The 21,609-nt window shown below is 37.6% G+C and overlaps 1 protein-coding gene and 1 non-coding gene across 10 annotated transcripts in view; both read left to right on the top strand.

Moving 5' to 3' along the window:
• The window catches only part of IL1R1 (interleukin 1 receptor type 1), a 127,350-nt gene that overhangs the window by 99,538 nt on the left and 6,203 nt on the right, over window positions 1-21,609 (top strand). For all 9 annotated transcript variants that reach the window (XM_066267904.1, XM_066267912.1, XM_066267906.1 and 6 more), the window contains 2 exons: window positions 18,623-18,734; window positions 20,092-20,243. In XM_066267904.1, the coding sequence (XP_066124001.1) occupies window positions 18,623-18,734; window positions 20,092-20,243 (264 nt within the window). The remainder of the gene's footprint in view (window positions 1-18,622; window positions 18,735-20,091; window positions 20,244-21,609) is intronic.
• LOC136332622 (U5 spliceosomal RNA) lies at window positions 19,521-19,636 on the top strand. Its single transcript, XR_010730790.1, has one exon. It is a non-coding gene; the product is annotated as a U5 spliceosomal RNA (small nuclear RNA).

Below are 21,609 nucleotides of genomic sequence, written 5' to 3'. Positions count from 1 at the left end.
TCAAAGTAATGCAGAACAAGAACCTACAAGCAAGACTTCTTTATCCAGCAAGGCTATCATTTAAAATTGAAGGAGAAATAAAAACCTTCCCAGACCAAAAAAAAAAACCCTCAAGGAATTTATTACAACCAAACCAATGCTGCAGGAAATGTTAAGGGGCTTATTGTAAACAGATCAAAGTGGGAAAAGAATAGAGCAAAAGAGGAATACAACTTTAAAGAATAAAATGGCAATAAACAACTACATATAAATAATAATCTTAAATGTAAATGGATTAAATGATCCAATCAAAAGACATAGGGTAACTGCATAGATAAGAAAACAGGACCAGTACATATGCTGTCTACAAGAGGCACACCTTAAAACAAAAGGTACACATAGACTGAAGGTAAAAGGAAGGGAAAAAATATTTCATGGAAATGGAAATGAAAAAAAAGCTGAGGTAGCCATACTTATATCAGACAAAATGGACTTTAAAACAAAAGCTATAATAACAGATGAAGAAGGCCACTACATAATGATAAAGGGAGCAATCGAACAGGAAGATATAACTTATAAATATCTATGCACCTAATATAGGAGCACCTAAATATATAAAGCAGACTTTGATGGATATAAAGGGTGAGATCAACAGCAATACTATAATAGTAGGGGATTTCAATACCCCACTAACATCACTAGATAGATCCTCAAGAAAGAAAATTAACAAAGAAACAGTAGACTGAAAGGACACACTAGATCAACTCGATTTAATAGATATCTTCAGAACCTTTCATCCTAAAGCAGCAGAATATACGTTCTTTTCACGTGCTCATGGTACATTCTCTAGGATAGACCACATGTTAGGACACAAAAGTGGTCTCAACAAATTTAAGAAGATTGAAATCATATCAAGCACTTTCTCTGATCACAATGGCATGAAACTTGACATCAACCACAACAGAATACTCAAAAATTCTCAAACACATGGAAACTAAAGAGCAGGTTGTTAAATAACAAATATAACAGTGAGATCAAAGAAGAAATAAAAAAGTTCATAGAAATGAATGATAATGAGCATATAACAACTCAAAATTTATGGGACAAAGCAAAAGCAGTACTGAGAGGGAAGTTCATAGCACTACAGGCACACTTTAAGAAGCTAGAAAAAGCTCAAATAAACAATTTAACCCTGCATCTAAAAGAAGTAGAAAAAGACCAGCAAGTAAATGCCAACTGTAGTAGAAGGAAGGAAATAATAAAGATCAGAGCAGAAATAAATGACATAGAGGCTAAAGAAACAATACAGAGGATCAATGAAACCAGGAGCTGGTTCTTTGAAAAGGTAAACAACATTGATGAACCTTTAACTAGACTCACCAAGAAAAAAAGAGAGAGGACTAAATTAAATAAAATATGAAATGAGAGGAGAAATAACTGACACAACAGAAATATAAAATATTGTAAGAAAATACTATGAAGAACTGTGTGCCAAAATATCTAGACAACCTAGATGAAATGGACAAAATCCTTAAAACATACAATCTTCTAAAAATCAATCTGGAAGAATCAGAAAACCTAACCAGATCGATTACAACAAATGAGATTGAAACAGTTATCAAAAAACTCCCAACAAAGAAAAGTCCTGAGCCTGATGGCTTCAGAAGTGAATTCTACAAAATATTCAAAGAAGAACTAACTTCTATCCTTCTCAAGCTATTTCAAAACATTTAAGAGGAAGGAAAATTTTCAAGCTCCTTTTATGAGGTGAGCATAATTCTGATTCCAAAACCAGGCAAAGACAACACAAAGAAAGAAAATTATAGGCCGATATCCCTGATGAATATAGATGCTTAAAATCCTCAACAAAATATTAGCAAACTGGATCCAACAATATATATATATAAAATCATACACCATGATCAAGTGGGATTTTTTCTGGGGAGGCAAAGCTGGTACAATATTTGCAAATCAATCAATGTGATTCATCACATAAACAAAAAGAAGGAGAAAAACTATATTATAATATAAATAGATGCAGAAAAAGCATTTGATAAAATCCAGCACCCATTTATGATCAAAACTCTCAGCAAAGTGGAATACAGGGAACATACCTCAACATGATAAAGGCTATCTATGACAAACCCACAGCCAACATTATACTTATTGAGCAAAAATTAAAAGCAATATCCTTAAGATCAGGAACAAGGCAGGGGTGCCCCCTTTCACCACTCTTATTCAGCATAATTCTGGAAGTCCTAGCCACAGCAATCAGACAAGAAAAAGAAATAAAAGGCATCCAAATGGGAAAAGAAGAATCAAAACTATTATTTGCAGATGATATGATATTGTATATAGAAAACCCTAAAGTCTCAGTCAAAAAACTACTGGACCTGATAAATGGTTTTAACAAAGTGGCAGGATGTAAAGTTAATACTCAGAAATCAGAGGCATTTTTATACACAAACAATGAACAGTCAGAAAGAGAAATTAAGGAAACAGTCCCCTTCACTATTGCAACCAAAAAATAAAGTACCTAAGAGTAAATTTAACCAAGGAGATTAAAGACTTGTACTCGGAAAATTATAAAACATTGATAAAAGAAATCAAGGAAGATACAAACAAGTGGAATCATATACTGTGCTCATGGTTAGGAAGAATAAACATCATTAAAATGTCTATATTACCCAAAGCAATTTATAAATTCAATGCAATACCCATTAAAATAACAATGACATACTTCAAAGATATAGAACACATATCCCCAAAATTTATATATCTTGTAGCAATATTTTTGCCTATTTATTCCCATAGGCAAGTGAAATAAAGGACAAATTTCAAAAATGAGACTATATCATATGAAAAAGCTTTTGCACAGCAAAAGACACCATAAACAAAATAAAAAGACAACCCACACAATGGGAGAACAGATTTGCTAGTACATCTGATAAGGGGCTAATAACCAAAATTTATAAAGAACTTCTAAAACTCAACCAGGAAGGTAAACAATCCAATTAAAATATGGGCAAAGGAACTGAGTAGACACTTCTGCAAAGAGGACACAAAGATGACTAATAGGCATATGAAATAATATTCAACATCATTAATTATCAGACAAATGCAAATTAAAACCACAATGTGATTCTACCTCATACCTGTCAGAATGGTGCTCATTAAGAAATCAATGCACAATAAGTGCTGACTAAGATGTGGAGGAAAGGGAACCCTCCTGCACTGCTGGTGGGAATGCAGACTTGTATAGCCACTGTGGAAAACAGTATGGCATTTCCTCAAAAAGTTAAAATTAGAACTGCCTTTTGACCCAGCTATCCCACCTTTAGAAATACAGTGGTATCTTGAGATACGAGTTTAATTCATTCTGTAACTGAGCTCGTAAGTCAGTCAACCGTATATCAAATGTCTCCCTTTTAAAATAACTGAAATAGATTTAATCCATTCCAGCCCTGTAAAGCATCCCCAAACCATCCTAAATTATGAAAAGACTTATTTTTAATTAAGGAACACACATGTATACCTTACCAATCCATAACAAAATATATGAAATAAAAGAAAAAAAGTGTTATGTATTACTGTATTCTTACCTTGGAGACAGACAAGTGCAGCTAACAGAGGTGAATGGCAGAGGAGAAGGGAGGGAGGAAGGGATGCAGGCAGTGTAGACATGTAAACTAAAACTGCACTTTCTTAACACTAAATGTAAACTAAAACTGCATTTTCTTTACTTTAAAACTAAAACTGCACGTTCTTTACTTAAAATGAAACCACAACTTAATTGTAAAAAAAATGCACTTTCTTAACTTTAAGCTAAAGCTAAGCTTAACATTATGTATTTTTCATTTAATCATCACCTGTTTTTGCCTTTTTGGCTGCACTTTCGACAATTTCACTTGCAGAACTTTGGAATAAAAATCTATCCAAAGAGGTTTGCTTTTGCTTGTCTTTTAAAATGTTATGGAAATGTGACGAACAAGTGTCATTAAAAAGTGCTGAAGCATGACCAGTTGAAACTTTTTCTCGGTGTTTCTTTTCAGTGAAACTTGAAAACTTCTCCCACATTGCCAGCATGTCTTTAATTTCACTTGTAGAAATCACTTCCTCCGACTCCACCTTCTCCTCACTATGAATCTGTTGCAGAAGCTCTGTATGTTGCATCATCTGTAGCTCCTTCAACTCCTCAGTTGAGAGTTTCTCTTCATGTTTCTCAAGGAGCTTGTTTACGTCACCCTCATCTACCTCCAGACCCATTGACTTTCCGAGGGACACAATCTCCTCCAACGTTTCTACCTCCGTCTCGGTCTCTGGTTCGAATCCTTCAAAGTACCTGTCTGCAACAACATGGGGCCATAACTTTTTCCATGCCGAGTTCAAGGTTTTTCTTGTAACCTCTTGCCATGCCAAGTCAATAATGCATAAACATATCACAATATTGTAGTGATCTTCCCAAAATTCTCAAAGGGTTAGAATTGTATTCTCAGTCACCTCAAAGCAGCAGCGGAACAAGTGCTTTGTATAAAGCTTTTTAAAATTGGAAATGACCTGCTGATCCATAGGTTCCAAGATTGAAGTCGTGTTGGGTGGGAGGTAGAGGACTTTCATGAATTTGAACTCATCGAGAATGTCACCTTCAAGACCAGGTGGGTGGGCTGGAGCATTATCAAGGATTAGTAATGCTTTCATTGGGAGTTTATTTTCTTGAAGATATTTCTTCACTGCAGGACCAAAGATGAGATTTACCCATTCAATAAAAAACTGCTGCATAACCCATGCCCTAACATTGGTGTGCCACATAACCTGCAATTTTTCTTTAAGAATCTTGTGAGTCTTAAAAGCTCAAGGATTTTCAGAATGATACACTAGCAGTGGCTTTACTTTATAGTCACTGCTAGCATTTGCACACAATGCAAGGGTCAGATGGTCCTTCATGGGTTAATGGCCTGGCAGCTTCTTCTCCTCTGCAGTGATGAAAGTCCTCCAGGGCATTTTTTTCCAAAACTATCCTGTTTCGTCACAGTTGAACACTTGCTGGGGGATGTAGACTTCCTTTGTGATAAGCATAGCAAAATGTGTGATGTACTCCTCAGTTGCCTTAACATCAGCATTCACAGCTTCACCATGCCTCACCACTGTGTGGATGCCAGATCACTTCTTGAAAATTACAAATCAGCCATGACTTGCCTTAAACATATCTTCTGCTGCCTCTTTTGAGGTTGATGGTTCTTCTTCAAGTCGCTGTAAATAATATGTACCTTTTTGCATATTACAGTCTCCATCACTGTAAGTCCTGCCTGCTCTTTCTCTTTACCCACACCAGCAGAAGCTTTTCCATTTCTTCATGGATATTTGTTCTTAATTGGGACAGAATTGTAGTTCCTTTCACTGGATTTGCAGTTTTGATGGCATCCTTTTGTTTAAGGATGGTACAAATTGTAGATGTATTGAGGTCGTACAGCCTTGCCAGTTCAATCACTCGTACACCACACTCATGTTTTTCTATTATTTCTTGCTTTACTTCTACCGACATCATTCTCTTCTTTTTTTCACCACTGTTCTTTACATTCACTTTCTCTGGCCGCATGATATCACACAAAAAAAGTTAATAAAAAATGCAAAAATGATGCAAGAACGAATACAGCTCGTGAGATTTGACTTGATTCTGCAGGTAACAGAAAGAATGAGATGCTGGTGTTGTGCTTCTGGTACTGGACCTATGCGCCAACATGCCAACTAGTTGCAGCTTCCCAAATCATAGATCATATCTCAGAATTTCTCTTGGATCTTGAACAAAAATCCAGACCAAGTCACAGCTCGTATCTTAAAAAAAAAAGTATGTTGGTCTGCTTGCATCTCAAGGTACCACTGTATATCCTAATAATACCAAATCACTGATTCAAAAGAAGATATGCATTCTCATATGTATTGCAGCATCGTTTACAATAGCCAAGAATTGGAAACAGCCCAAGTGCCCATCAGTAGACGAGTGGATTAAAAAAAGTTGTGGTACATATATACAATGGAATAATACGTGGCCATGAAAAAGAAGGAAATATTACCTTTTGTGATAGCATGGATGGACCTGGAGATCATTATGCTAAGTGAAATAAGCCAGGCAGAGAAAAACAAATATCATATGATCTCACTTATATGTGGAATTTAAAGAACAAAGTAAACCGAAGAACATAATAGAAGCAGAGGTAGGGTCACAGGGAGCAGAGGGACAGCTAGCTGTCAGAGGGAAGGATGATGAGGGAATAGGATCAGAGAAGGTGAAGGAATTAGTGAAATTATATATACATACATAACACATAGATACAGATAACATTATCTGGACATAAATCCCAAAAGGAAGGGGGAGGGAATTAATGGAAGGGGGGCAGGAGGGGTGTAATTGGGGACATGGGGGTGGGGTGAGGGTATTAAATTGAGTGGGACAATTGAATCCATGTTAACAAAATAAATTAAAATTAATAATTTTTTTAAAAAAAAGAAACAATGAGTATTTAGAGAAGATTTTAAAGACCTTTAAAACCACTAATAAACTCTCTTTAGAGATAAAAATTATGTAATAAATATTAAAATTTAAAAAGCAGGTCATTTTAGAAAAATACTGTTTCAAGTTAGTGAACACTTTTTATTTCAGGAATAAAGAAATCTTATAAGCATTTAGAACTATACTAAACAATTCAATAGCCACTGCCACATGTGGTTATGTATATGTAAGTTTAAATTACATAAATTAATTCAATTGAAAACTAGTTTCTCAGTCAAGAGTTTAATAGCCATATATGACCAGTGACTACAGTATTAACACAAACAGAAGACATTTTCACCAACACTGAAAGTTCTATTAAAAACTATTGCTCTAAACATAAAAATAGATATTTGTACCAGAGTATCAAAAATCAAGTTGGCATACAGAATTATTTTATATAATAGTAACTGCATTAAGACAATGAACAATTTACAGAGATTTGAAGATGCGAATTTGTGACCTGTGGATTCTGTATTTAGCCAAGTTATTATTCATGGTAAAAGGTGATATAAAGACATTCTTTTTTTTTTTTTTTTTTTGTATTTTTCTGAAGCTAGAAATGGTGAGAGACAGTCAGACAGACTTCCGCATGCACCCGACCGGGATCCACCCGGCATGCCCACCAGGGGGCGATGCTCTGCCCCTCCAGGGTGTCGCTCTGCCACAACCAGAGCCACTTTAGCGCCTGGGGCAGAGGCCAAGGAGCCATCCCCAGCGCCCGGGCCATCTTTGCTCCAATGGAGCCTTGGCTGCGGGAGGGGAAGAAAGAGACAGAGAGGAAGGAGAAGGGGAGGGGTGGAGAAGCAGATGGGTGCTTCTCCTGTGTGCCCTGGCCGGGAATCAAACCTAGGACTTCTGCACACCAGGCCGACGCTCTACCACTGAGCCAATCGGCCAGGGCTAAAGACATTCTTAAGCCCTGACTGTTTGGCTCAGTGGTAGAATGTCTTCCTGGTGTGTGGAAGTCTCTGATTTGATTCCTGGTCAGGGCACACCGGAGAGTGATCATCTACTTCTACCCCCCCCTTCTTTCTCTATCTTTCTCTTCCCCTCCAGCAGTTATGACTTGGTTGGTTGGAACAAAGTTGGCCATGTGGTGCTGAGGATAGCTACATGCCCTCACCTCATGTGCTAAAATAGCTTAGTTGTTGAGCAGTGGCCCAAACCATCGCCTGGTAGGGGGGCTTGCCAGGTGGATCCTGCTCAGGGTGCATGCAGGAGTCTGTGTCTGCCTCCCCACCTCTCAACTTAATTTAAAAAGAAAAAGAAAAAAACCTGACCAGGTGGCGCAGTGGATAAAGCATTGGACTGGGATGTAGAGGACCCAGGTTCGAAACCCTGAGTTTGCCAGCTTGAGCTCAGGCTCATCTGGTTTGAGCAAGGCTCACCAGCTTGAGTCCAAGATTGCTGGCTTGAGCAAGAGGTCACTCAGTCTGCTGCAGCTACCCCCCTCCCATCAAGGCACATATGAGAAAGCAATCAATGAACAACTAAAGGTGCCGCAACAAAGAATTGATGCTTCTCATCTCTTTCCCTTCCTATCTTTCTGTCCCTGTCCCTCTCTCTGTCTCTGTCACAAAAAAAGGAAAAGACATTCTTTGATATAAACTAACAAATATATGAAAACTTAAAGTTAAACATAGGCTAATAGAGTTTAGAGCAGTACTTCCTAACCTTTTCTTTTCATGATATTTTTTAGAACCTAAAAAGGCATTTTTCCCTCTAGTCCTCTTCCCTATCTCAAAATTTTAATACCACAGATATAGTATCTACCTGTTGATGTACGATGGTACTTTGAGGGACCACAAACCATCGTAACAGCTTATTTTCTTGCCCTTTTAAAACAATCAAAGTATTATGTGCCCAAGATAAAATGTACATGGATATTTTCTTGATTTGGTGCTAGAGAGATATTTTAGAAAATAATAGTGAAAACAGATGAACAGTTATAAATATTACCAAAAAAAGGAAAAATATCTGTACCAAGGAATTTCTATAAACAAAAAAATGAAATGAAAGCAACTAACTCTGAAGGATTTTTCGAATAGTTTTTATGTATGATGAAAAGTTAATGTCTTTGATGAATAAAGAACTGCAAATCAGTATGTTTTATATAAAAATGCAATTAAATAACACAGAGGGATAGCAAGCAATTCTTAAAGGGAAATGAATACTAATCTTTTGAAAAACATGTTAATTTACTGTTAATTCAAGAAATGCAGGTGCAAATTTAAACAGATTTTTTTCCTCTGAATTGGCAATGACTAATCTGAGGGTTTGGAGGATAAGTGGTCCTTGCCCACGCTGCTAGGCACAGCGTGAAAATGTTCAGTTTCATTTGGGAGAGGGGGTTTGGCCTTTAAAATGTGTAACTCAAATGGATTAAAGTCTTAAGTTTTAGACTTGAAACCATAAAATCCTAGAAGAAAACAGGCAATAAAATCTTGGACATTTCTTGTAGCAATATTTTTTTCTAATATATCACCTTGGGCAAAGAAGACAAAAGAAAAAATAAACATGTGAGATTATATCAAACTAAAAAGTTTTTGCACAGCAAAGGAAACCATTAACAAAATGAAAAGACAAATCAGTCCACTGAATGGGAGAACATAGTCACTGATACATATGAAAAGGGCTTAATTTCCAAAATTTATTAGGAACTTACAAAGCTCAACACCAAAAAAATAAACAACAACAACAAAACAACCAACTACAGCAACAACAATAAAAAATCCAATTAAGAAATAGGCAAAAGAACTGAATAGACATTTCTCCAAACAGAAGGGAAATGGCCAATAGACATAAAAAGATACTCAATGTCAGTAATTATCTGAGAAATGCACCTCATACCTATACCTAACAAAATGGCTATCATTAATAAATCCTTAAACAACAAGTGTTGGGGAGAGTGTGGAGAAAAGGGAACCCTTGTGCACTGCTGGTGGTAATGCAGATTCGTGCAGCAACTGTGGCAAGGAGTATGGAGTTACTTTAAAAAATTAAAAAATGAAGCCTGACCAGGCAGTGACGCAGTGGATAGAGCATCAGACTGGGATGAGGAGGACCCAGATTTGAGACCCGGAGGTCGCTAGCTTGAGCGTGGGCTCATCTGGTTTGAGCGAAGCTCACCAGCTTGAGCCCAAGGTCTCTGGCTCGAGCAAGGGGTCACTTGGTCTGCTGTAGCCCCCTGGTCAAGGCATATATGAGAAATCAATCAATGAACAACTAAGGAGCTGCAACAAAGAATTGATGTCTATCATCTCTCTCCCTTCCTGTCTGTCTCTATCTGTCCCTCTCTCTGACTCTCTCTGTCTCTGTCACAAAAAAAATTTTAAATGGCAATGCCTTATGACCCAGTAATTCCACTTCTGGGAATATATCCAAAGAAACCCAAAATACTAATTCCAAAGAATATATGCACCCTTGAGGCAAGACAAGATGGCCACGGAGTAGGCAGACGTTCCAAGTCCCACATCCTAGAACCAAAGTGGATTACAATTTAATTTTGAGACAAACTTTGGACTAAACTAAGAGGATTCCACAACCAAGGACCACCAAAGAACCCACACTGAGACTGGTAGGAAAGGAGGAGATGTGGAAAGAGGTGCCCTGCTCCCAGGAGCGAGCAGTGGCCCTGAGTGACTCTCGTGGTGGGGAGGATTTCCTGGCAAGTTGTGGATCCTCAGCCCCAGAACTGGAGTCCCAGCCTAGAGTGCTGGAGCCTGGAAGGGGCAAATATACTGTATTTGGCTGAGAAAGGAGCCTAGATACTGTTTGAGAGAAGGAGACAGAACTCTTGGACCCAGGCTCCATATTAAAGGGACCGTACAAAGAGCCTTGCTCACAGCCACCTGCCCCGGGCTCCAGGAGTGGGGAGAGCTTGGAGGACTGGAGTTGCCAGGGGAGAGAGTGGTCTCAGAGGCCCAGGGGGAGACATTTTGAGGGATGGACACCACAACTCCTGGGCTAAAAAATGCCCCGAATCTAATGTGAACATTTTTCCTTGGAGCAGTAACACCAGCAAAGGGAAGAAATTACCCCATGTACCGGAGGCTCTCCTGCTCCAGTCAGAACAAGGAGGCTCTTAGAAGCAGGTAGCACATTAGGGACACAGGTAGTGAGTGCTGGGGTCTGAGCTACACTGCCCCTCCATGCTGCTGAGTGCTCACTGGAGACGGGTGGGCAGGTGGCAGTGGCATGCAGCTGCAGGAGCCAAGGCGGTCCAAGCGAGCATGTGTGGGCCTGCCCATGAAAGCAGAAGCTGCGGAGGCAGCTGCAGAGGTTGGAGTGAGCACGCAAGCCTGCCTGGGATGAGAGCCCAGGCAACTACAGAGGCAGTCTGAGCATGCACGAATGGGCCCATCTGCAGAGTTGGGAGCCACAGTGGCTTCTGTGAAAGTCAAAGTGAGTATGCAAGCCCACCCATGGCTGAGCCTGGGTGACTGAAGAGGTGGTCCAAGCAGGTACATGCGGGCCGCCCACAAAGGCAAGAGCAGAGCTGGGAGAAAGGTTTAAGCAGCTGCATGCATGTCCGCCTGCAGAGGAAGAGACTGCACAGCTGCTACAGAAGTCCAAGCTCATGCAATCATGCTCGAGGTGTGGGCCCACGTCTGGCAGCGGCTGAGGCTGCGGCGACAGCAGAAGCAGTCTAAACAGGTGTAGGGGGAAGCGCGGTGGGCCGCTGTGGAGTTCTGGGCTTGTACGCAATCCAGCCCACAGCGTGAGCCCACTCTTCATGGTGGCTGGGGACCTGGAAACTTAGGGGGTGGTTTGAGTGGGCATGCATGGGCACACCAGGAAGAGCAGAAGCTGTGGTGGCTGTGGAGACAAGCTGGCACTGGCAGTGCCCGAGCCCAAAAACCAAAGGTGGCAATAGCAGAGGTAGGGGGGCCGGCAGGCAGACCACACATCAGGAGTACAGAGGCTATACCCACTAGATCCCTGAGACCACAACCTTCTGAGTGCTGAAAAAAAAGAAAAAAACAAATTAAAATTAAATTAAAAGTCTGGATAGAAAGACATCTGAGGCTAAGGGGTAAGCCACATTCAATACCAGACCTAATCACTGAATTATAGTACTGAGCCCAACAAGTAGCCAGCAATAAGAGGAAGCAGAAAGTGGATCTCAAGGGAAATGAACTTTTAAAGGAACTTTCCCCAGGCCAAGAGTAGATAAAAGCTAGCCTAGGAGTGCAGTGATATTTACAATGGCACCTGGGCCCAGCAGAGGCAGCCACAAGATCTGGATCACCTATAGCTCCAAAAAGGTTGATAAGAGCCAGTCACAGGCTCCCACTGATCTGCACCAGTCTCCTGCCAGGGAGGTCCAGGCAGGCACATCCAGTGGCCAGATATGGAAAGCATCAGTTCAGGACCTAACAACTCTTGTTAGAATGGTAGCTTAAGGAAGCACTCTGCACATCTGACCCAGCTAAGACACAGGAAATGCTGATACAAATAGCAAAAGGAATAGTGATAGCAGATAAGTAGTTCACAGCATATTACAAACAACAGCTGATGCCAGCCCAAGAAGACCTACAAACAACACAACTGAAAATTGGAGGCAGACAATACCAACACTAGACTCAGCTAGCTATACAAAAACATACCAAAAGAAAAAGTGTATACACAGACAAAATGGGAAGACAAAGAAATGCAATCCAAATGAATCAACAAGAGAAATCCCTCCAAAAAGAACTGAGTGACCTGGAAATAACCAAATTACCAGATGCAGAGTTTAAAATAATGATTGTTAGGATGCTCAAAGATCTTAGAGCAACAATGGATGAACATAATGAACACCTAAAGAGATACAGCATCAAAAAGGACATGGAAATCATAAAAAAGAACCAGACAGAAATGACAAACACAATATCAGAAATGAAGACTACACTAGAAGGAATTAAAAGCAGGCTGGATGAAGCAGAGGATTGAATCAGCATCTTAGAGGACAAGATAAGCGAAAGCAAAAGCAAAATAGGAAAAAGAAAAAAGGATCAAAAAGTCTGAGGAAACTCTAAGAGAGCTCTGTGACAACATGAAGAGAAACAATATCCATGTAATAGGGGTACCAGAAGGAGAACAGAAAGAACAAGGGATAGAGAACCTGATTGAAGAAATTATAGCTGAAAATTTTCCTAAATTCATTGAGGAAAGAGTCACACAGGTTCAAGAGCAGAGAAAAAAGAACCCCCCCAAAAGAATCCCATTAATAACCCAAAGAGACCCACACCAAGACTCATCATAATCAAAATGCCAAAGCTAAGAAATAAAGAAAGAATACTAAAAGCTGCAAGAGAAAAACAGTCAATCACCTACAAAGGAATCCCCATAAGGATAGCATCCAACTTTTCAACAGAAACACTTGAAGCCAGAAAGGAATAGCAAGAAATATTCAAAGTAATGCAGAACAAGAGCCTACAACCAAGACTTTCTTTATCCAGCAAGGCTATTGCTTAAGATTGAAGGAGAAATAAAAAGCTTCCCAGACAAAAAAAATAAAGAACTAAAGGGATTCATTACAACCAAACCAATGCTGCAAAAAATGTTAAGGGGCCTACTGTAGACGGAACATAGCTGGAAAAAAAAAATCTAGTAAAAGAGGAATGTAGATTTAAAGAAAAAAATGAAAATAAACAACTACATATCAATAATAACCTTAAATGTAAATGGATTAAATACTCCAATAAAAGACATAGGGTAGCTGAATGGATAAGAAAACAGGACCTGTACATATGCTGTCTATAAGAGACCCACCTCAAAACAAAAGATACATATAGACTGAAAGTAAAAAGATGGAAAAAATATTTCATGCAAATGGAAATTAAGAAAAAAAAGCTGGGTTAGCAATACTTATATATGATAAAATAAACTTTAAAACAGACTATAGCAAAGGATAAAGAAGGTCACTACATAATGATAAAGGGAACAATCCAACAGGAAGAGATAAATATTATAAATATTTATGCACCTAATATAGGAGAACCTAAATATATAAAGCAGACTTTGATGGATATAAAGGGTGAGATCAACAGCAATACTATAATAGTAGGGGATTTCAATACCCCACTAACATCACTGGATAGATCCTCAAGAAAGAAAATGAACAAAGCAACAGCAGAATTACAGGACACACTAGGTCAACTGGATTTAATGGATATCTTCAGAACGTTTCACCCTAAAGCAGCAGAATATACATTCTTTTCAAGTGTTCATGGTACATTCTCTAAGATAGACCACATATTAGGGCATAAAATGAGTCCCAAAAAATTTAAGGAGATTGAAATCATATCAAGCATCTTCTCTGACCACAATGGCATGAAACTGGAAATCAAGTACAACAGAAAAACTGAAAAACATTCAAACACCTGGAAAATAAACAGCATGTTATTAAATAATGAATGGCTCAACAATGAAATCAAGGAAGAAATTAAAAATTTTCTTGGGACCAGAGGAAACAGAACAGAGGAAAAAGGAATGATAGGATGTGATGAACCTGAAGGGAAGGGGGAGGGCGCTATGGGGAGGAGGGCAAGGGAGATGTTGAGGAGAATACGGGGGAGGGAGAATGCATTTGGGGCATCACTAGAATCTATGTAAACTCAATAAATTAAAATCAATAAAAAAATTTTCATGAAAAAAATGAAAATGAGCATACAACGACTCAAAATCTATGGGACAGAGCAAAAGCAGTCCTGACAGGGAAGTTCATAGCATTACAGGGATACTTTAAGAAGCTAGAAAAAGCTTAAATAAACAACTTAACCCTGCAACTTAAAGAACTAGAATAAGGCCTGACCTGTGGTGGCACAGTGGATAAAGCGTCGACCTGGAAATGCTGAGGTCGCCGGTTTGAAACCCTGGGCTTGCCTGGTCAAGGCATATATGGGAGTTGATGCTTCCAGCTCCTCCCCCCTTCTCTCTCTCTGTCTCTCTCCTCTCTCTCTCTCTCTGTCTCTCCCTCTCCTCTCTAAAATGAAAAAAAAAAAAAGAACTAGAATAAGAACAGCAATTAAATCCCCGAGGAAGTAGAAGGAAGGACATAATAAAGATCAGAGTGGAAATTGATGACATAGAGACTAAAAAACAATACAGACAATCAATAAAACCAAGAGCTGATTCTTTGAAATGGTAAACAAGATCAATGAACCCTTAGCCAGACTCAACAAGAGAAAAAGAGGACTCAAAAAATAAAATTAGAAATTAGAGTGGAGAAGTAACAACTGACACAGCAGAAATACAGATAATTGTAAGAAAATACTATGAAGAAATGCATGCCAAAAATTAGACAAGTTAGGTGAAATGAACAAAGTTTTTGATACATATAATCTTTCAAACAGCAATCTAGAAGAATCAGAAATCTTAAATAGACCGATGACAACAAATGAGATCAAAATGGTTATAAAATACTCCCAACAAACAAAAGTCCTGGGACAGATGTCTTCACAGGTGAATTTTGCCAAATATTCAAAGAAGAACTAACTCCTGTCCTTCTTAAGCTATTTCAAAAATTTCAAAGGAAGGAAAACTTCCAAGCTCCTTTTATAAGGTGAGCATAAATCTGATTCCAAAACTAGGCAAAGACAACACAAAGAGAGAAAACTATAGACCAATATCCCTGATGAACTTAGATGCTAAAATTCTCAACAAAATATTAGCAAACCAGATCCAGCAATACATGAAAAAAATCATACATCATGATCAAGTGGGATTTATTCTGGGGAGGCAAGGCTGTACAACATTTGCAAATCAATCAATGTGATTCATCACATAAACAAATGGAAGCATAAGAACCACATGATAATATAAGTAGATGCAGAAAAAGCATTTGATAAAATCCAGCACCCATTTTTGATCAAAACTCTCAGCAAAGTGGGAATATTGTGAACATACCTTAACATGATAAGATCCATCTATGACAGACCCACAACCAACATCATACTCTAATAGGCAAAAATTAAAAGCAATCCCCTTAAGATCAGGAACAAGACAAGGGTGCCCCCTTTCACCAGTCTTATTCAACATAGTTCTGGAAGTACTAGCCACAACAATCAGACAAGAAGAAGAAATAAAAGGCATCCAAATTGGAAAATATGAAGTAAAACTATCATTATTTGCTGATGATAAGATACTGTACATAGAAAACCCTAAAGTTGCAGTTTAAAAACTACCAGACCTGATAAATGAATTCAGCAAGGTGGAAGGATATAAAATTAGTACTCAGAAATCAGGGGCATTTTTATACACCAACAATGATCTGTCTGAAAAAGAGATTAAGAAAACAATCCCCTTGACTATTGCAAGAAAAAAAATAAAGTACCTAGGAGTAAATTTAACCAAAGAGATTATTAAAGTTTTTGCTCGGAAAATTATAAAACATTGATAAAAGAAATCAAGGAAGATACAAACATGTGGAAGCATAGACCGTATTCATGGATAGGAAGAAAAACCTCATTAAAATGTCCATATTACTTAAAGCAATGTATAAATTCAATTCAATTCCTATTAAAATACCAATGACATACTTCAAAGATATAGATCACATATTCCAAAAATTCATATGGAAGCAAAAAAGAACATGAATAACCTCAGGAGTATGAAAAATAAGAATATAGTGGGTGGTATCACACTGCCTGCTATCAAGTTATACTACAAGGCCATTGTACTCAAAACAGCTTGGTACTGGCATAAGAACAGCCATAAAGATCAATGGAACAGAACAGAGAACCCAGAAATAAACCCGGAATGTTATGGGCAATCGATATTTGAGAAAGGTGGTAATAGCATACAATGAAGTAAAGACAGTCTCTTTAACAAATGCTGTTGGGATAATTGGACTGCTACCTGTAAAAAAATGAAACTAAACCACCAACATACACCATTCACAAAAATAAACTCAAAATAGAATAAAGACTTAAATGAAGTCCTGAAACCATAAGCATCCTAGAGGAAAACATAGGCAATAAGCTCTCCAACATCACTTGCAGCAATATATTTGCTGATTTATCTCCATGCGCAAGGGAAATAAAGGACAGGATGAACAAATGGGACTATATCAAACTAAAAAGTTTTTGCACAGGTAAAGACAATATGAGCAAAATAAAAAGGCAAACCACACAATGGTAGAACATATTCAACAATATGTCTGATAAGGTATAATCAAAATTTATAAAGAACTTGTAAAACTGAATACGAGGAAGATAAACAATCCAATCAAAAAATGGGCAAAATGAATGAATAGACACTTCTCTAAAGAGGACTTACAGATAGCCAAAAGATGAAAAAATGTTAAACATCACTAATCATTAAAGAAATGCAAATTAAAACCACAATGAGATATCACCTCACACCAGTCAGAGTGATGCTCATTAACAAAACAACACATAATAAGTGCTGATGAAGATGTGGAGAAAAGGAAACCCTCCTGCACTGCTGGTGGGAATGCAGACTGGTACAGCCTCTGTGGAAAACAGTATGAAGATTTCTCAAAAAATTAAAAATGGAACTGCCTTTTGACTCAGCCATTAATTACGCTTTTAGGAATATATTCTAAGAATGCCAAATCACTGATTCAAAAGAAGAAATGCACCCTCATGTTTATGGCAGTGTTGTTTCAGCCCAAGTGTCTGTCAGTAGACGAGCAGATAAAAAAGCAGTGGTACATATACACAATGGAATACTATGTGGCCATGAAAAAGAAGGAAATCTTACCTTTTGCAACAACATGGATGGACCTGGAAACTATTATGTTAAGTAAAATAAGCCAGGCAGAGAAAGAATAATACCATATGACCTCACTCATTTGAGGAATCTGATGATCAATGTGATCTGAGGAATGGAACAGAGACAGAGGTGGGATCAAAGGTCCAAAGGAAAAGCAGACAGAGGGAAAGGGGAAGATAGGATGGGATGAGAGCAGAAAAGCAAAACCGGGAGGAGGGCATTGTGCGGAGAAGGGCAAGGGGGATGTGGTGGGAAACACAGGGGAGGGAGAAGTATTCGGGAGGGGGAACACTTGAATCTATGTACACCCAATGAATTAAAATAAAATAAAATTAAAAAGGAATATATGCACCCTCATATTTCTGCAGCGTTATTTACAATAGCCAAGACTTGGAAGCAGCCCGAGTGCCATCAGTAGATGAGTAGATAAAAAAAGCTGTGGTACATATAAACAATGGAATACTACTCAGCTGTAAAATAGTAGGAAATATTACATTTTGTGACAACATGGATGGACCTGGAGAGCATTATGCTAAGCCAGTCAGAGAAAGACAAGTACCATATGATTTCACTTATATGTAGAATCTAATGAAGAAAATAGACTACCAAACAATATAAAAATAGACTGATAGATAACAGACAACAGACTGATAGCTGTCAGAGGAGAGGTGCATTGGGGGCTTGCTGAAAAAGATAAAGCAATTAAATAAAGAAAAAAATAAAGCTCATAGACACAGGCAACAGTCATGATTGTAGAGGGAAAGGGGTGGGGAGGTAGAAGAGTGTAAAGGGGGAAAAGTAGTGATTAAAGGACACGACTTGGAGTGGTGTACAGATATACTATGGAATAATACACCTGACACCTATGTAATTTTATTAACCAGTGTCACTCCAATAGATTAAAAAAATTAATAAAATGTGTATCTCTTTTAACTGAATTCTGTTTCCGGGTTTTTTTTTTACTCTAAGTAGTGCCTCAGGGTATGTACAATATTGAAAAATTAGAAACACTGTGTTTAGCAATAAGAAAGTAATTAATCATATTATATCTGTATTGTGGAATACTAAGCAGCCATGAAAGAGCCATTTTGGGAGGCTAATCATGTGAGCCAACATTCCCAACGCAACAATAATTATAAATAGTAGATAAGAACACTCCATTTAAAAAATTGCATATGTGCATAGAGAAGATAAGGAATGAGATAAATAATGTTACTAATAGTAATTATTTCTAGGTGGAAGTTTTAAAGGTGACTTTTCTTTGTGCTTTCTTAGAATTTACAATTTTTATTCAATAGCCATTTGTTACTATAAATGGATAGATCACATAAAGTCAATTAATGTTATGATTAAAAATACATTACTTTGCAGGATCCCAGCTACAGCTGATATGTAATGTCACTGGCCATTCCAGTGACTATGTCTACTGGAAGTGGAATGGGTCACTAATTGATGATCCGGTGCTGGCACAAGACTCTACACAGTAAGTGTGCTAAGAGCCAACCATGGACTAAAGAAGTGGTGGTGTTAAATTGCACATCAAACTTTATACAACCTTGATAGTTTAACCTAATATTAGAAGTTAGTTGACAGTTGAGAGGTTCTTAACCCTTTGCTGTCCATATTGAGTTTTCCTAAGCTAAACAGGATTTACAAGATCTTGTATGTTTAAGATAAAAATACCTGTCGTTGTGGTTTAAGAGAAGGCTTTCTTTCTTATTTATTTATTTATTATCAATATTTTGACAGAGACAGAGAGACAGAGAGAAGGATAGATAGGGACAGACAGACAGGAAGGGAGAGAGATGAGAAGTATCAATTCTTCGTTGTGGCACCTGATTGCTTTCTCACTTAGTTGTTCACTGATTGCCTTGACCTGGGAGAGGGGAGGGTTATAGCAGACCGAGTGACCCCTTGTTTAAGCCAGCAACCTTGGGCTCAAGCCAGCGACCTTGGGCTTCAGGCCAGTGACCTTTGGGCTTCAAACCAGAGACCTTTGGGCTCAAACCAGCAACCATGAGGTCACATCTATGAGCCCTCACTCAAGCCTGTGACCTCGGACTTTCAAACCTGGGTCCTTCGCATCCCAGTCTGACACTCTATCCACTGAGCCACTGCCTGGTCAGGCAAGAAGGCTTTCTTTTAAATTAGTTATATATATTGCAACATTCCTATGAAGCAATTTTCCTGAATAACTCTTCATGTTATATTACTTTTTTTAAGTAGTCTAAAAAAGATTCATTAAATAAAGTCAAGAATCATGCATTTCATGTTCTGGTTTCTCTTCAGATTGTATAAATCTTTCGCCTTTTACTAAAGATTTCCGTGGGGAGGAACAACTCTGAGTTTTAACCCAATATTTTGAGGCTTTGTCTTGGCAAGGGTAAAAAAAAAAAAAAAGAAAAAAAAAAGAAAAAGAACCATGCATTCCACAGCTCAAGTCTCCAGTGATTCTCTATAATCTCTCTAGGAATAAACTCCTGACATCTTATCATTAATTCGAATTCTTTGTCATCTGCCCCATTCTACTTTTGTTCTGTATCTTCTTCTCTGTGCCCAATGGAGACCGGAATGCATATGTTCATATTTCTCTTCTTGAAGGCTGGTGATTTTAATTCAATTTCTCTACTACTGAGTCTTACTGACAGTGGACATAGGGCTATATAACATCTCAAATCAGTATTGCTAACAGCCTGATTATTATACCTGTGCTTAGGGCTGGTGATTATTTCTGCTGCAGTTTATGCAACAAATAAAGAGATAAACCATGCACATATGTTTTATTTGTTGCTGATACAGTTTACTTAAACAGCTTAATTTACTCTCTTTCTTTTGAACAGAATGGAAAATCTTTCATCCAAAAGAAGGAATACAATCATCGTAATGCTTAATATTTCAGAAGTGAAAAGTAAATTTTATCTTTATCCATTTATCTGTGTAGCCAAGAATGCATATAGTATAAATGCAGCATATATCCGATTAATATACCCAGGTAAACAACAAAACTAGTTAATTGAAATGTAATTTTATTTTAACATGGTAAGATTCTGTGACCTTGAGGTTTCTGATTCTATTTCCTCTGCCCAGAATGTTCTTGGATTCCTGGTAACTTGAAGAACTTCTTTCCTTTTTTTTTTTTTAATTTCTCAGCTGAACTATTTCTTTTGCTAGGGATCTTTTCTCTGCCAAAACAAATGAGGTTAAGGCCTCTGTTATGTACTTCCATAGCACCATATGACCCTGTCATAGAATTGATTATATTTAGTTTACTTGACTGTAAATTCTGTGATGGTGTATATCATTTATCTTACTAATTATTTTGTTTCCAGAAGTAGTAGCAACCTAAGTATGTGCCTAGTGAATATTTTCAGATGAATGATGGATGCACAGGAGAAGTTTAAATGTTCACTTTCCAGAGAGGATGTCAGAAGTTACTGATTTTCATGAGTTGTAAAATCTTAAGACACAGTATTGAGAGTATTGATGAAATATTTTAAGATAATTTGTAGTTAAATTAAAATAGGGTATTTATGAATGTGTACTTGGGAGAAAATCTAAACAGGCAATCTATTAGAATTGTAAATGAATTTAGTAAGATCACTAATTTATTTTATATGTAGTAGTTCTATGTATATATATATTAACACCAACAACAAACCAATAGAAATTAAATTGAAAAGGTAACATTTATAGTAGCTTCAAAAATTATCAGACATAGGATTAAATTTATCAAGAGCTGTTTAAGACCTCTGTAATACAAACTAAAAAAATATATTATTGAGATAAATTGAAGAAGACCCAAATCGATGGAGGGATATACAATGTTCGTAGACCAAAAGACTCAATATTATAAAGATTTTGTCATGGCTGGATCATTCATTTGGTTAGAGCATCGTCCCAAAAAAATAGAGGTTTCCAGTTTGATCCTTTGTCAGGGCACGTATAGGAACAGATCGATGTTCCTATCTTTCTCTCTCTTCCTTCCTCTCTCTCTAAAAATCAATGAAATAAATATTTTAAAAAAGAAAAAAAAATTAGTTGTCCCCAAGTGAACCCACTCAAAATATCAGCACTGTTTGTGTAAGTATATATAAGTGTGAGTGTATTGTTGTGAGCAGGCTTATTCTAAAAGTCTTACGGAAATGTGAAGGGCCAAAATAGTCAATATAGCCATGAATAAAAACAAGTCTAGTAGACTTATACTATAGATATCATGATCTTGTATGAAGTTATAGTTATGAAGACTGTAAGCATAAACTATCAATTGATCCAATTGACAGTTGGTCTGGAAAATAATATATCTTGATTTCTACTTCATACCCAAATCAATTGCAGGTGGATCAAAGACCAAAATTGGA

The sequence above is a fragment of the Saccopteryx bilineata genome, chromosome 3 (genome assembly GCF_036850765.1).
Source record: "Saccopteryx bilineata isolate mSacBil1 chromosome 3, mSacBil1_pri_phased_curated, whole genome shotgun sequence".
Lineage (NCBI taxonomy): Eukaryota > Metazoa > Chordata > Mammalia > Chiroptera > Emballonuridae > Saccopteryx > Saccopteryx bilineata.
Note: the sequence above shows the minus strand (reverse complement) of the source record. Positions and strands in the feature narration are given on the sequence as shown.